This window comes from Halichoeres trimaculatus, unplaced genomic scaffold, assembly GCF_033239565.1.
Source record: "Halichoeres trimaculatus isolate MK-OKI-2021-1 unplaced genomic scaffold, fHalTri1.1 fHalTri1_scaffold_9, whole genome shotgun sequence".
NCBI lineage: Eukaryota > Metazoa > Chordata > Actinopteri > Labriformes > Labridae > Halichoeres > Halichoeres trimaculatus.
In genome coordinates this window covers 16,875,478-16,892,483 of record NW_027437188.1, presented here as the reverse complement: position 1 = coordinate 16,892,483, position 17,006 = coordinate 16,875,478, and the positions used below count along the sequence as shown (strand labels likewise).

At 42.7% G+C, this 17,006-nt stretch overlaps 1 protein-coding gene across 2 annotated transcripts; it reads left to right on the top strand.

The window, feature by feature from the left end:
* The first annotated feature begins 1,239 nt into the window (after nt 1-1,239).
* mnta (MAX network transcriptional repressor a) lies at nt 1,240-16,352 on the top strand. Of its 2 annotated transcripts, XM_074678657.1 has the most exons (6): nt 1,241-1,508; nt 4,905-5,484; nt 5,842-5,883; nt 6,184-6,295; nt 12,919-13,111; nt 13,523-16,352. In XM_074678657.1, exons 1-6 carry the CDS (start codon nt 1,436-1,438, stop codon nt 14,329-14,331), a joined length of 1,809 nt encoding a protein of 602 aa, XP_074534758.1. In that variant the 5' UTR covers nt 1,241-1,435; the 3' UTR covers nt 14,332-16,352. The 2 variants fall into 2 exon arrangements, with proteins under 2 accessions (XP_074534759.1, XP_074534758.1); XM_074678658.1 differs by lacking the exon at nt 5,842-5,883 and having other exon boundaries at nt 1,240-1,508.
* The last annotated feature ends 654 nt before the right edge of the window (nt 16,353-17,006 follow it).

Below are 17,006 nucleotides of genomic sequence, written 5' to 3'. Positions count from 1 at the left end.
TGAAAGAAAACAATGAACAATGCATTGTGGGATATAAATACTGTATGATATAGTTATCTGTTCCTCATAAAAGCTGGCAAAGATGAAGCAGAATTGTTTTTTCTTTTCTTTTGCCTCTTGGTAGTGAGTATTTCCCCAGTTATTTGTGTATTACTCATTTTTACGATTCAATTTTTCTTTGGCAATCTCATCATCAACATGTAAAAATTATAAGTGAAAGGTTGTGGCACTACAAGTGGTTCTTAGTTGGGAAATGGAATAGGCCATACATTACTTACATACATAAGGTTCTCTCACATTACAAGTTACAGACACGTCTCAGCATTGGACTGAAGCAGCGATAAAAATAGAAAAGTAGTTTTAAAAGGAGAGTAAAAAGATTTGCTCTCCTATCATTTGCCTCAAGATAGGGGTAGTCCTAAAGACAGTGGGTGCAAGTGCTCATGGGGAACTGAGTCTCTATCCCAGAAAAACACTAGCTTCTCCAGATAGTCTTCAAAGCCTCTTTAATATGCGAAGACAATTCCCATGTGTCAATGGATACTGAGCAGCTGATCAACAAGTAGTCTCCATTTATAGGGAAAGCCACTTGTTTCCAAGAGGCTGACCCCCAATGACAACACCACAGCAAGGGCGCAATGCTTCAATCCCAACCACATAATCTGAGGAAGGTGGATATCCCCAAACCAACAAAATCAAATTATGTCATGCAATCTATTTCAGCTTATTTATTAGGATTCGTATTATGTGTTGTACTGAATGAGTGTGAGTGAGACATAACTACTTTATGTGAAGCACTCATATAAAAAAAAAATAAGCATCTTTTTATCTGGAAGGGACATCAAATGGACGACGAAAATGTGTTTCATTTTGAGTGTTAAGACATTATCAGTGACCCAAAGGAGTTATTTGTTATGGTAAATATATAAAAACGTTACCGGTCTTTCTGGACTGGCCATACAGGCATCGTGCGAAAGACTTTATTGCTATATTTGATGCTAACTGTTGGCTAAATTATGTAGCTTTTTCCATAAGAGTAAAAAAAAAAAACAGGTGACACGTGAATGTAGCACCATATAACACCAATGTACGTGACTCAGCTCACAATAGCTTTATAACACAGTTATTCATCCCGTCCGACGCTTTCTCCGTGTTTTGTTGCTTTCTCACTGGTGTGCATGAGAGGGAGTGTGTCTATCTGTGGGCGGTTACAAACGGTGCGTGATTCACAAACCTTATTTGTTCCCACTACTTTGAGCGCCATCTTGTTTGTAACTCTCCTACGTAAGTGGTAGAGTTTCTACCGAGGGGGTATCCAATTACCCTTTTTCCAGCTTTATACTGGGAACCTCTCCCTGTAGTACTCAGGCGCTTTAGCATATGCGTTATCGCCTGTCTCTTGAATAAAAAAACAGTTTTCCCAACTGGAATAGAAATGAGCATCGAAACGCTTCTGGAAGCAGCCAAGTTTTTGGAATTGCAAGCCCAGCAACAACAGAGAGCACGTGGTAAGTTAGTGTTTTATAAAATAAAATGCACTTAGTGTTTTCCAACCTCAGACACTATACATTATCAGTCGTTAGAAACTTAGCAGTTGAGTCTAATCTTACATTGAAAACTTAATTTTACGACGAGAAATGCCTTGTTTAATGTTATTTTTTTACAGCGCCACTCCTGATCTAAATAGAGACTGAAAGTCACCGGTTAGTCGCGTTTAAAAACAATGTCGAGAAGAATTTCTGTAGATCAGTAAGTGATAATTTTGTTTCGCTTTCAAATTCGTTTTGCTGAGCACTCGCATTGCAGGATAGTATTTACTTTGTCATTGATATCCTTTTTTAGTTTGTCTCAATCTTTACCTATAACACAGTTGCTGATAAACATACAGAGCGCTGCAGTATCGGGGATTTCTGCATCGAAACCTGCTGCATTGACACTGTTACAGACGTAGACTGCACGTAAGCATTGTGATAATGATTACGGATGATTTCTAATCCCACTTTTGCTAAAAAGTTGATTGACGACAGGGAGCCACATTGCGACAAAAAAAAATCAGGGGCATAAAAACTAAAATATGGGGGGATACAGGGCGGTGGCGCATGGTATGCCAAGCTCGTTTTACATAATGACCTGACATCGTCCGCGGGGGATCCGTTTACAAGCTGCCCCTTTGTTCAACGTATTCCTCAACAATTCCCCATTCATTATATACAAGATGCTCATGTATCTTAACGCTATATCCCCACGTGTCAAAGTCAGCTTGCTTGTGCCTTAAATTAAAAAATAAATGAACTACTTTGCCACTAAGTCGCTCGTGAAGAGCTTTGAATGTCTGTCGATGACGCGGACCCAACCACGCCTCCATTTCTGAGCAGCGGTGAGGGGCTGGCCCCACCCCTTCCACCACGTGCGTGCAGGGCAACCCCTCCCAGAGATTGTTTATGAAGAAGATGAGTCACTACTGCATGCAGTCCGTAGAAATTTCGCTAAGTATCATTACTGTGCTGAATTTCCGTGGAAATTTTTGAGTGTCCAAGTTCAACGCTACTTACAGTTGTGCTTTTAAACATCAAAATAACAAGCATTATTGTCTTTTTTAATTTGCTCACATTTGTCTAAGGATTTGTTCCATGACGTGACATCCATGCGGAGTACCGTCCATCTATAACCTTCTCATAAAGGGCATTATGCCGCCTCAGTATCAGACTGTTTCACTGAATTTTTTGAGGATAAAGAATCATGGAAAGCTAAGCTGTAAGACACAGGTACCTTCAACTGTCCTGCAATCATGAACGATAATCACCTTTCACACATGGACTGTAATCTATAATCACTGTCTCTTCACCAATCCATCTACCTTAGCATTAGCACCATTTTACAAAATATTATATTTAATTAATAGAAATCACCACATTTCTAGTAAAGGCAGTCACAAAGAGGATTAAGATGACTCTGTTTAAAGCTTATGAATATATCCCAGAGAGTACACCTTAAGTTGATCCCACTTGTCTGAAGAATATGTAGCTAAACAGTTTACGGTCACTATTACTCTGATTTTAAGCAATAAGGGTTAAACAACTTTTCTACAGCTTGGCCATGTTGAAATGAGTAAAGACATAATTTACTAATAGGTTTCCCTTACAGACAACGCAGACTTATTGCAGTCGACACGCTGACTTTGTTTATTATAACTGTTTAATGTGCTTATAAAACAAATATTTACTTCTGCAAAGTCTCAGTGTGCTTCTTTGCATTGCCTTTATTATAATAGTGTTTGTAATTTTCAGTACAGCTCAGAGTGAGAGCTCCTGCTTTCTCCTCCTCCAGCTCCTCATGCCATGCTGCATTGAGAGCAGAGTCCTCCCCCTCCTCCCCTCCCTTCCTCACTGCTACTGTAGAGCAGGTCACTGTGTGCAGAAAACTAGGCCAGCGTTTCTGTGCTTCTGCAGTTATATAATGTCTATAGAAAAGCCTCTTGTTTTAATAAGTCTTTCATAGGTTTTCACTTGATCAGAGAATTTGTTCAGCCCCGTGTGTGTCAGAACTACAGCTAGAAACTACCATTCTGTCATAGTGAGGCATTTAGCGCCTCACAAAAGATGCATAGCTCAACGGCCAGAACATCTTGTTCTTTTCTATTTGTTCTGACTTTAGGCGGCTTTTCGCTGTAATGTCGCAATGTGTGCTGCAAAATGTGAAACTTCTGAAAGCTAAACATGATCATTAAGGACTGAAAAGTGTTTTCTTCCTCTTTCTCGTGGTTTTTACCAGAGTTAAACAAACTTGCCAGGTGTGGCTAGGAAGTTTTTTTTTCCCACTGCAACTTGCTAATTGCTGCAAAGTGAGCTGCTTCTGGTGGATTAGGAATGATGAGAATAAACTTTGTGTTAAATTGAAGGATGGTTCTGAATTTTAACCGTTGTTGATGTCAAGTCTTTGTAGATAATATCTGTTGCTTTCTTTGTAAAACAAGTTGAAAAGGTGGAAGATTGATTGATTCAGGCTTGTTTGTGTGTGCTTGGGAGTTCCTGAACTCTGAACCCTTTAACAGCTGGACAAATACATTTTTGACAGATCATTATTATTTTGGACTTGCATGGTGTATAGGTTTTCAAAATGTTATTTTGATACAAAAAAGTTTTATTTTGGTATTGCCATAAATATACATTTACCATCCAATAGAAAGTCACAGGCTTAACTGAACTCAAATGACTTATAAGAAATGTGCACATATACATATATAAAGGTCTCTCTTCTTTTGCAATTTCTTATACACAAGGAATGAAAAAAGTACAGCTTTCAAGCCGACCTTGCAGCAAGTCTCGGTCATTGAAGTTGGATTCATAGGTTTCTACTATTAATTGTGGGCTCCTCTTTTAGGGATGAAATACTTTGAAGCACGTTGCTGCTGTGTGAGAACAGAACAACGAACCATGTCAGGACAGGGATCTCCAATAACTTCTCACCCCCTGAATCTGTTTTTATTCTGACACTTATTTCTTGTCATATGTCTGCATTATAGTTTTGTAATAGTGTCAGAAAGAGATCATATACAATTATTTTCGCTCATCTTTACATCCAACAGCCAGGAGCATTACAGCCATTGATAAACAAAAACCTGCTGTGAGCAGCTGATATTTAGTTACATGAATTCTGGGTAATAAAGACACTAAAATCCTCTTTTTCTGTTCGGACACATGCAGCTTTCCATCTTGAAATGTTATCCTTTAAATTTCCACCTTGCTCTACTTTTTTTGTACTTTATTATTTTTAATAGAAGGACTATCAGTGTGAATGTGGTGGGTTGTAGCCAGGCTGCTGTCTGTGTTTGATAGTATCTGCTGTGCGTGGACAGAAGGAAAACGTGGTGGTGGTTCTGCTAACGTGTCTTGTTTCTTTCACAGAGGATGAACTGAAAGAGAAGCAGCGTCTGGAGCAGCTGGCCCGGCAGAGCCACTCCGACGTGAACCATAACACTACAATCCACATCAACAATGTTTCCAAAGCTGGCGAGCTCCGCACTGAGTGCCGCCCCACGCCAATCCCTCCCTCTCTGCCTCCCCCCTCCATGCCCATCACAGTCATCCCCATCCCTGTTGTCACCCCCAATCCTACAGGCTCTCCCACCCTGCCCATTGCCACGCTCTCCCCTCCTGCTGCTCCACCACCCGCCGCCACCCTGCCACGCTCCCCACAAACTAAACCCGACCACCCTCCATCTGTGCTGTCCACCAACCACAAGCCACTGATACAGAACCACCACCATCAGGCGCAGATCATCACCCCAACCAGCAACACTCAGCTACAGCAGCAGACACCCCCTCAAGTAGTTCAGCGCTACCCAGGCTCCATCGTCTCACCTCCCCAGCACTTACTGCCCCAGCCCAGCCCTGTGCTCCAGCAGGCTCCTCTACAGAACGGCCCCTCTGGACGCAGGAGTCCTCCTGATGACTGCCGCCAGCTGGACAAGAAGAGGCCTGGAGGGTGAGTCCAAACTGTTGATCGTTGTTTTTGACTGATCTGCTTTTTTTGTCAGTCAGTACATGAATTAAAGTCTAAGTATGTTTCAACTTGAGCCTCAATGTTCCACTCAAAGCTTTTGTATTGTTTTGTATTTTATTAAGAAGAAAAGAAGCAAAATGAAATATTTATGAGGCTGTCACAATGTCAGCGCTTACCTCCTACAATCATTACTTTAAATTGGACACACAACAGAATGTAGTGACAGAGTCATCTGCTAAAACAGCAAATAAAGTCTTTTCTGATTAGCTATGATTAGTTTTGTCACATTGCCCTTTTTGACACTAAATTCTTACTGTGCTCTCATTTGTGCTGTTACAGGGCAGGCACAAGAGAGTCGCATAACAAGCTTGAGAAAAACAGGTGGGTTCAGCCTGTCTGCAACAGGGCCTCCTACCAGAGGGAGAGATGAAGAGATTTATATGGTTTCTTTGAGCTGTAGTGTGTTTTTGACATTAAGTATAAGTATGATTCTGGGTCTCTGTACTGTGTTCCACGTTTACTCTAAAACTAAGAGAAGCCTTTGTCTGTTTGCTACAGTTTAAAACCAAACTGAGAGTTTTCTTCTTTGGCTAATGATGATATTTAAAAATGTTTTCGATGTGCAGAGAGAAATCCATTTATATGGTCTAAAAGCCCTCCTCTGTTTGTTGTGTCTATTAGACGAGCACATTTAAAGGAGTGCTTTGAGACGCTGAAGAAGAACATCCCTAACATAGATGAGAAGAAGACGTCCAATCTGTGCGTGCTCAGGAGTGCGCTGAGATACATTCAGGTGAGCTGCTGCTCCGGCCTTGTATGTGAAATGTGAGATAAGGTGGTCACCACTGCTTATCAGGATGTTTCATGATAAATTTTAGTATTTAAAGTGCTTTCCAAATTGTACAGACTTGCATTAATGCTGGTGTCAACTCTCTGACAGGTGGAGTTAACCTCTACCTGTAAAACCACACCACGCTGTGCCAGACATTAAACAACAGTGTGTGTGTTCACTGTATCCATGACTGTACATAATTACATAGCAACTGATGAGCCATTATTCCCAGTCGGCAAACTTTAGCATGTGTGCTGCTTTCATCATGCATCATGTGGCTACAACTTGTTTGTACAGTGGAATTGGCACTCTCGATTACTACTGAACAAGGCTGACTTCATTCTTCTGTAGCCACGCTACACTGCAAGCTCAAGTGTGCTCGAGATGAGCCATTAAAAGAAACATCCACGTGTAATAAGAGCGTATTAATGGACGTAACAACACAGTTATGCACTTTCATGGGGGATTTCATGTCGTGATCTTTCTGCTTTCTACTTATCCTTTATTGTAAAGACCATTTGATTATTATTAGGAATGTGTGCTATGTCTACAAGTGTCTTACCATGTGTTTGAGTCAGGCACTCGCTGTGAGAGGGTGGTGGTTGTAAACAGCCGGTGCAAAGGTCCACCACTGGCCTAGTTTAACTTCCAGACTGTGAGCGTGCTGTTGAGCGTGTCACAGTGGGTCATTTTTCTCCTATAGATAGATACTGTAGGCTGGCAGCTTTAAACTTCCCTCAGGGATCCATCCTACAACCCCAACATCACTCAAATATTTAGTGTATTTTTTCACTTTCCTTGTAGAAAAGACTTTTATTGTTTTTGTGTTAGAGCATAGCTGGGCTTTGAAGTCAGGTGTACATTAGTTGGCACATATTTGGTCATGTTATGCACTTGTTTGGTTGTGCTGGGTGTTCTTTGCGTGTGTCAGACTTGTTTATTTTTAGACCTGTATGAAAGAGCCTGTTGTTCTTGCTCATATCTTTTATGATTTAGCTGTGTTGAAGGTTTGCTCTTGCTAAGTTGCAGAGGACTATTTGCTGCTGACTTGATGCTCTGAGTAGCAGCAGTATTGTTCCCCGGCGCGCGTGGATACTGAGGAAAAGTAGGACAGCGTGGGTGCAGAGCTCGTCACCCAGTCTCCCTCCCTCTGCTCCCTCTCTGAGTGATTAAGCAACACAATGTTCAGCGTGCTGCCTCGACTGGCTGACTGACCTGCCTCTCAACAGCTGAGATAGCCCAGGGAAAGATATTTAAAGCAAATAGACGTGAAGGAAAAAAACAAAGAAGTTGGATCCAACTTTCTGACAAAACGTCAATCTAACCCTCATTAAGCCGAGTGAGACACAGTGTATCCATAGCTGTTTGTTTTTTTACTGTAGGTCAGATGAGTTAAGCTGTTCCTGTAAGTTTACTCTTGCGTGCCTCTTTTTCATCAGAACACTTCTCCATTGGCCTGACTGGTTGTTTTGTTTTGGAGGGGGTGGAGCAAAAAGGGGAACTCAAGGTAATTGGAAGCCCAAACAGAACAAAAAACACGTGCACACCCTGTCATCTTGACATGGGTGGTACAGACGCGTGTCCTGCATACACCTCTCCCTCGAAACGCTCCCTCCCTCCTCTCCTCCTCTCCTCCCCTCTGTCCTTGCCCTCTTCTGGGCTGGCAGCAGAAAGGCAGCCTGCACACAACCTCACTGAGCTCAGGAGAGGGTCAAATAAGAGGCTTTAGGCTTAGCATCGCATTTTATTTGATTTGTCTTGACACTCATTGGTTAATTTAGAAATGTGTGAATTTATTATGCCATTGACGTTGCAGCTGGATGTTTTTATGAGTTTTCACTGAAAGTCACAACAAACATCTCTGTAGCTCAAGTTCTCAATCCAGTTTAATTTAAATATATGTTCACGTGACTAAAATCAACAATCCAAGTCGCTTTCTTTTCTCTCATAAATACAGTAGGTTCAGGTTTTGGTTGTAAATGTTCCGTATTGTGTTTCTAAAGGAGCACCCCTGTTGCTGTGAAAGCTTGAGCTGTAAAATAAGCCTCGATGCATCAGAGCTCCTCCTCTCAGCTCCCCCTCCCTCCCTCCATCCTGCTTCTCTGAGCTTTTAAGGCCACATGAGCAGCAAGCACATGGCTAGCCTGAGCCGCGTGACGTCACCCCCCGTGCTGGGCCTCCGCCCAGCACTGCAACAGGCTGGACTCGCCGTACCACCAGGCTTAGCTGCCAGCAGCAGGGAGGGAACATGGAGTGGTAAACACAAGGCTTGGTTTACTCCTCTCGCGCTTCATTTACCGCTCAAAGCCAACTGAAATTGTTCCTCTGCTGCTCGTGCCTCAATGCTCGTCTGAAACTTGTCGAGCCATCTGGAGGGAAAGCACTTGATTAGCGAAGTTGAGGAATGTGGATATATAGATTTAAACTTAGGTGTTTGCGGACTTTAAATCAAAGACATTTCATTGTGTAAAAAATGTTGTGTATCTCAGAGGCACTGCATTTGGATAAAGATGTGCTGATTGCTTTGACATGTTAAGTCACCTTTCATAAAATTAAAGATAATCAGTCTCTCTTGGCTACAGAATTCTGCTTTTAGTGTTTTCAGGATCATTTTCTGTCTTAGCTAAAATTTTTGAGTCTCAGTGTCTGTGTCTGTGGTTTAATGTGAGAGTCCAAGATGGTGACTGTTACATTCAGTCGAGTGATTCATACTTGTATCATCAGCAGTTTGATTTCCTTTAGGAGAAATTAGTTTTTTTCACAAATCTGTTTGCTCCATTGTCCTTTAACAAGTGAAGAGTTATATGACCTCTAGACATTGTAAAGAAGTAGATCTTTAACATGAGCCCACTGTGGACTGTCACTCCATCCTGTAGCACAATGAGGTAATTAGGTCAGTTGTCAGCAGCTCACAGAAACATTATAGAAAGTAGGTTTCATGTTTTTACAAAGACAAGCATTATACTGTTTTCAAGGGAGGCACCACGTGAGGTGCACAGTTCCAGCTCGAAGGCACAGTAAGACAAGGGTTTATGGTTACCACACTGTCACAAGACCTCTGCAAAAAAAGCCTGATCAGTCAGCCAAGCCAGGCAGCATGTCTGCAACGTGGCTTCCTGTGCTCCTGTCCCTTTAAGAAACCCAGCCTTGTGCCGTCTGCTGCAGAAGTGAGTCAGTGAGTACAGCTTGTATTGCTCTCTTTCAATCCCCCGCTATCTGCCGCCCCCCTCCTTCCCCATTCTCTGTGGGGCCATGTGCTCGGCACTCGCATTGCTTGTGACAGTGCTTGAGCAGTGTTTACCTTCCACACACACACACACACACACACACACAATGCGGCCGAGCCCTGTACTGATCTAGATTCTCACATGCAAACAAGGCCCAGGTGGGGCCATGTGCAGAGAAACAAAAGGTGCTTGGCACCTTGTGTCCTACCAACCTGCTGACATGATTAACAGGCTGATGAAGTCACGCGGGATCCATCTGCGATGTACTCGTCAATCAGGTTTTACCTGGTTAATCTCAGACTTTGTTTTATAAAGAGACAGGCTCCCTCCACCATCAGAGTTCAGTGGGTCTGTGTGTTTGTGGAGCATTTTCCATCTCCATGAGTCATAGTTTGTGGCATGCACAGTTGTGGCGCCACTCACGTAAGGCTTCTGGCTAAAACACGGAGGGTAAAAAGGAGACGTTTCAGTCCACGAGTCACATTTTTTGTGCTCTCGGTCTTCTTTTAAGGTCTGCCCATCTGAATATCCTTTTAAGTTATGTGATTAGTGAGTGTGTGAGAGAGGAACAGCTCTCCATACATGTGGAAAATCTTTCTCATAATTGCTCCCAGGCTGAGCTTCACAAGAAATCTTAACACGCTGAAATGCTGTCAGAGAAAACTAGACAGGACATAAAGGGAACATTAAGGAGTGCTCCGTCTTTTGGGTCACATAGGAAACCTTAAGAAGGTTTTCAGCTGTTTCCATGACAACCAAAGACAGGGGCATTTCAGTACATCACGCAGGGAGACAGAGGAGGAAATTAGCGTACTCAGACTGACGACTGTTATTCAAATACCACTTCATTGTTTGGATTCTTGTGGGTTTTTTAGTACAACCTTTTTCAAGTCCTGAGGTGTTTCCTCCTCCTTTATTTACAACAAGACCGTTATATCCTAATTTTGGTGTTGGGCCATAATTGGAAACAAACATTGAGAACAGAACTGGACCGATGGCTCAGTCAGGTTGATCGTAGCTCTTTGCAGATATCTGGGAGTCAGACTGCAGAGGAGTCTGTCTGTGTGTGTGTGTGTGTAGGCTGATAGCAACAAAAAAATGCACAAGCAGTTCTCAAGGTTTAAGGCAGAGCCAGGTTGATGTGACATTTAAAGGGTGATATAGATACTGAAAGGTCTGACCTCAGCAGTAAGGACTGTGGCAGACAATGGAGTGATTTCATGCTTTGTCTGTGTGGGTGAGACAAGACCCCAATGCAAACACTGAAGGGACAATCTGCAGGTAATTTGGTACGTGTGACATAGGTGATCAGACTGTCTAGCATCTAGTATCTCTTTAGATATTCATAATCAATAAGTGTAGTCATGAGTTTTAACCAATCAGAGATATTTACATGCTGGTTTATAATTATAAAGTACCAGAACCAATACTCCTGCATGTTGTGATTTTGAGCTATGCAAAAAAAAATATGGATTAAAAATGTATACTGTGGTAGCAATATATCTGTGATACACCCATATCAGTCAGATAAACAAGCCACCTAGTGTTTTATTCCTGCTTGATATTTGTCATCAGCATCTGATTTGAAAATGATTTCTCATCTTCTTTCTTTTTCTTTATTATTGGATTTTTATCAGTACTGGCCTTTCCTCAAACTAGTTTTCTTTCACCGGATTAAAAACTCATTTATGTGGATTTAATAGGGCTTAACTGTGTTGTTGTCACATCTTTCCTCTGCCAAACTCCCACATGAGCAGGACTTCCTTAGAGTTTGTATTTGTGTGTGAGGAAGCTGAAATCACTCCCAACTGGGCGGGAGTCCAGGCGCAGACTGCTTGGCCCGTGCTTTTCTAATCCTGGATAAGGACCAGAGACAGGTGCCCAATTACACAAGGCCCGCCTTTTGTCCCCATTGGCTATTTATGTACAAGTTTGTGTCGTGTCGGCACACGCACGGATCATACTTATAAAAATCTCTACACACAGTATGGTCAAGCCTCTGGATTTGCACACAGGATGACATCCACATGTACTTTAACATCTCACACACACACACACACACACACACACACACACACACACACACACACACATCAGAAGCTCTCATGTACACGAACACACAGTGTCATGAGCACTAACAGGAAGTCCACTCTTTATGATCCTGACTCATCTGTTTGCTGGTAACAGATTTCACACAGTGTCATTTCCCTAAAGCCTCTCCCCACTGCTCACTGTCTGTTAAATATGTTACCACAGATGAACTTAATATATAATAAACTTGATGAAGTGTACAGTTTCAAAACACTAAGCCTGACCAGATCTCTTCTCTCATATTAAACCATCATTTATTGGTAATAATGTTGATGATATTTTTTGTTAAGGTAAACAAATTCTTCTTACTTCTTCTTTCTTTGATTTTTCAAACATTTTTTATAACTTTCCTCCTGTTGCTCAGCTCAGTTTGTTTGGTTTCGCCTTATGCCAGCTGACGGGTTAAAAGGGAAATTAGGTCACAGAGAGCTGCTGCCTGGAAGCACCTCCTATTTTCCATACTTGTCTCCTCCACCTCCTCCTTCCATCCTGCTCCGGTGGCTTATGTTGCTGCCTGCACACAGGCTCTGATGGCAAGTTTGTTTTTCAGTCCTGTCCATTTTAGTATAAGGTGTCTACGTGTAAAAGTGCTGAAAAAAAAATCAATCCACCCAATCTCCGATCTTCATTTGTTATTTTATCAGAAGATTAAAAGTAATTGAAACTATGTGAGAAAAGTTCACACTAACCTTTTTGTCATGTGTTTTTAAAGTTCCAAGTTTCTGAAGCTTTTCTTCACATTCAAATGTGTCAAGCTGTGTTCAAGCTATTTTATTTATTTGTTTTTAAGAGTTACTGAGATGCTCAGTTTGGCCTGATACAGAACCACTACCTGCTCTGTGAGCAATGTGTTCAGTACTGGAACCAAAGAATCTGAAAAATATGATTTATTTATCTCTAAACATAGATGAGTTCTTATTTTGATGCAGCCACAGGAGACTTCTTCAGCAGTGCGTTTATTGATCCATCGTGAGCAGAGCAGATGGTCAGACTCAGCCAGACAGTAACCTCACACAAAACACACACAAGCTGTCCTGCTTGTGACTTGTTCCCCATCTGATGATCTGTCAAAGGCAGGATCAAGGGACAAATGAGTGGAACAGGTCAGCACAAAATAACTGACGAATAAAGACAGGAATTTCTGTGAGCTTGGCGTGTTGGCGTACTGGAGTTAAAAGCACATTTGAAGGTCATAAATTGACAACTACCTCAAAGCATGATGGAGTTATAATTTAATTGTTTTGCGCATCCCCTGTCTCCCTTCAGACGCTGAAGCGGAAGGAGAAGGAGTACGAGCACGACATGGAGCGACTGGCCAGAGAGAAGATTGCCACCCAGCAGCGGTTAGCAGAGCTGAAGAACGAGCTGAGCCAGTGGATGGACGTGATCGAGATCGACCGGGTGCTCCGTCAGACGGTCCAGCCAGAGGAGGACCAGGCTTCAACCTCTACTGCCTCAGGTTGGACTGACATTTGAACATTAAGGGAGCTGCATCAGAGAAACCAGCAGAGCGCTGTTTGGTCGAGCTGTGGATGAAACTGAATCAGAGAAACAGGAAGTGACACTCCTGAAAGAGAAAACGTTGCTGCGGGTGTTCAGCGAGTTGGAAAATTATTTTAGGGCAACTTTCACCATATTACCACTTATTGGACATTTTTCATTCAGTCCTGCACGTTTGTTAATAGGCAGGATAAAATAAACACTCAGGATAAAACAGAAACTATAAATGTTTGATTTTCACAACAGTTTTAAGAAGCTGATGTGTGATCAGGCAGCTTTTAAGAAGGAGTGTGTATTTCTTGCAGCTAAATAGTTGGTCAATAAGTGCATTTATCTTGTGTAATAACTCGGAGTGGATTCTCTGTTACAGAGGGAGAAGACATCATGGATGATGACCTTGATGATGAGATGCCACAGCGAGCGCAGACTGCCTTACCCACCGTGCCTCAGACTATGAAACCAGAGCTGCTCACGACTGCAACACCCGCTCAGACCCCAACCCCAGCACCCATAACCACCACCTCTACCTCCTTCATCACCCAACACATCTCGATCCAGCACAAACCCTCTCTGCATCAGCCCGTGCTCCAGCCACTTCCCGTGACTCCCCCACAGCCCGTGTCCAAGTCCACAGCCCCTCTGACTCCTGCAGCTACAACCCCCACCAACCCTCCCACCACCACTCAGCCCCTCATCCCCACCCAGACTCAGATGGTCACCATGCCTAGCATTCACCCTACAGTGATCGCCCATGCTTCAGTGTCCCATCCCTCAGTCATCCAGGCTGTCAACCACGTCATCCAGGGAGGGGGTCCCAAACACATCGCCCACCTGGCTCCCTCCACCACCACCAGCACTGTCCAGTTAGCCCCCACCCAGCAACCTATTGGCCACATCACCGTGCACCCTGTGGCTCACCTAGGCCAGCATCTCCCTGCTCTCTACCCTCAGCCTGTGGCTGTGTCACAGCCAGCCGTAGTTGGTCACATAACCCACACTCTGAACCACACACACCCTCAGATGAATGGCACCGCTCCGAGCCAAACAACCACAGCCATCGTCGGCAAGCAGACCCAGATGGTGACCCACCACCCACAGCTGATGGGCCAGACAGTGCTCAACCCTGTGACAATGGTGACCATGCCCTCCTTCCCTATCAGCACCCTGAAGCTGGCCTGAAAATCGTCTACGGGACCACCAGGCTGGATGGAGGAGACACCCCCAGAACGGGCAGAACCACAGGCCTCAGACCAGGCCAGACCAGGGCACAGTGGGGCAGGAGAGCTACAAGGCACCTGGCTGATCCTAATCAGAGATCCACTATCATTCAAAGACTATACGGCTGATAAAAAGACGGGAACAAGACAAAACTGTCCTCTTTCAGAAGGAGTCGATCGCAGCATCCAGAAATCTTGATCCTGAATTTAAGAAACGCCAGGCTGCATGTGGGTAACAGACTTCATGCTGAGTGTGTTTGATGATGTACAGCAGACAGACGTGCAGCTTTAGACCCTCACTGGCCATCCGTCACTGCAGATAACAGAGCAGGGCTTGTTTTACACGACAGCACCTGTGACGGTGCTTTTGTTGGTCTGAGCTGGTGGCTAGACTTCCCAATATCACTGTGACTGTTGTGGATTAACCAACAGTACATCATGTACTTGAGAGGTTACGTCGGGTTTCGAGGGTTGTGACAGTGTATGTTCAGAGTGATTGACCCGCCATAACCAGCAGCACATTGGGAATGTGATTTAGAGAAGCTCCGCCTCTCCAGACAGGCACATGCTGCAGGGTTTGAGGAAAATCATGGACTGACTTAAAGCTCCTGAACTGGAGCTGCAGTCCTTCAAAATGCTGCATACAACTTTAGCTCCCCCTCCTGGCTGCAACGCTCAGTGCATGACCAAAGTCCCTTGATTGGGAAAAAACCTGAAGTTACCAGGATATGCTATTCTGGATTTCTCAAACTGTGGCCACTGGGAAGTAAAACGGCAAATTCAGCAGGGTCTTCAGAGTTAGAACTAAACAGAATTTATCTTTTATTTGTTCACAGTTTTACCTTCCCAAGTGTACACGCGACACATCTGCTACTCAATTTTTTTTTACAGTTTAAAATATATTTTGATTTTTTTTATGTTTGCCAAATAGGATTGTTCTCATTTGCATATGTTTTAAATGTAAATGCCTCGACACTGTCTGGCATGAAACTAAATAAATATAGATGTTGATTGAGATGAGATTCTAAATGTGATTGCTTAAGGTCCATAAAATAACCATGTTTCAGTTTGGTCTTGCCAGGAAAGGGTAGCAGGATGAGTGTTTGCAGCAGTAAATGTATCACTCAGAGATTACTCATAAAGCCAGAGCCCGTAGCAGCGCTGTCTGTCTGCAGGAAGTGGATGTAGGATTTATTGTCACCCTTCAATTTAATATGAATCACTTTAATGTGCTTCTTTTTCAAGACTTTATTTCTCCAAAGCTAGCACTGTGAACATTTCAGTTTAGTGTCACTGAGCAGCAAACCTGCAGTTTAGCATAGCACTTGCTGAAACAGCGACATGTTGTGCTCTCCTCATAGAATCTGAATGTACTGACCTGTGAAAGGATATGGAGTGACACACTCAGCTGATGTTAAGCCTTTCTGCTTTTACTTTATCAAAGTATTATGTGTATGTTATGTGTAACATGTAAAGATGTTTTTTTTTGTATTTTAAATCATTTGTTGCTTGTTCCCTGTTCAGAATGACTCTTTTCTCTTCAAATTTGATGATTTCCCCTGGGACCATCTCCAGTATCGTGTATCAGCACATCATGACGATACAGATCTCTCCCACTAACTGGTTTGAATTTGGCTACCATCTAGAAGATATTTACTCAGATATTTCATTCTTATCTGGTTGGTAACATCAAGAAAACCAACCCTTTGAACATTAAGAAGGTTTGTGAATAATCCTGGACATTTTTTTTCTGAAATCACATCGTAGCAAAGTAACATGTTAAAAAAGAGGTTCAGATATTTGAAAAAGCAACAATGTAATCATGTTTTCCCTATGGAGAAAGTTCAAGTTGTATATTGCCTGTAAATGTTGGGCTGCATTTAGATCTAACTGTGTATTATGTTCAAAGCTTGGGAAATTATGTAAAATGAAAACTTAATTAAAAAAAGAGATACTTAATAAATTGTTCTATATATTAACAAATGTTTGAAACCTGTTCCTGATTTTATTTTACACACTAACACCAAACATTTGTAATTGGCTAAATATTTTTTCCTACATATCAAGAGCTGAAAACAAGAGCAGTATTTGTACCATGGTACCCCTGAAGTAAGACTATGACCTAAGAAATATTAGCAGGTTGCTAGTACAGAATAGAATAGAATAGAATAGAACGCAATTGTCATTGTGACAAGTACAACAAAATTGAAGTCACAGCAGCAATCAAGAAAACAAAAGTAAGAAAGTGTATAGAAAGTGCAAAAAAAGGCCCATAAGAAAATAGATGATGACATCATTCGCCAGTTCAGCCAGCCTCCATCTCCACAGGATCCAGGACTGAGCTTCTTCAGTCATGCTCCATCTCTTTCTCCTGGATCCTGTCTGCTCACAGCAGGTGAAGCTCTTCCAATGTGATGGTGGTGCATGATGTTAGCTCTGTTAGCCGTGTCTGTGAATAGCATGATGTTACTCTGCCCTCTGGTATTCCCTCTGTTGCTGGGTTAGCATGGCTTCGTCATCCTCACCTCCTTCTCTTCACATTGTGGGAAGACATCAGGCCTTACACCAGTTAGCATTGACATGCTACAGGCTGCTAACAGCTGATTTCACATGTAAACAATGCAGCCATGGTTACAT

What these genes read in the sequence shown, in the direction of transcription:
- mnta (XM_074678657.1), top strand. Translation starts at nt 1,436, where the DNA reads ATGAGCATCGAAACGCTTCTGGAAGCAGCCAAGTTTTTGGAATTGCAA. An exon ending in GCAACAACAGAGAGCACGTG is followed by an intron (nt 1,509 to 4,904) that starts GTAAGTTAGTGT and finishes TTTCTTTCACAG; the next exon opens with AGGATGAACTGAAAGAGAAG. An exon ending in AACAAGCTTGAGAAAAACAG is followed by an intron (nt 5,884 to 6,183) that starts GTGGGTTCAGCC and finishes TGTGTCTATTAG; the next exon opens with ACGAGCACATTTAAAGGAGT.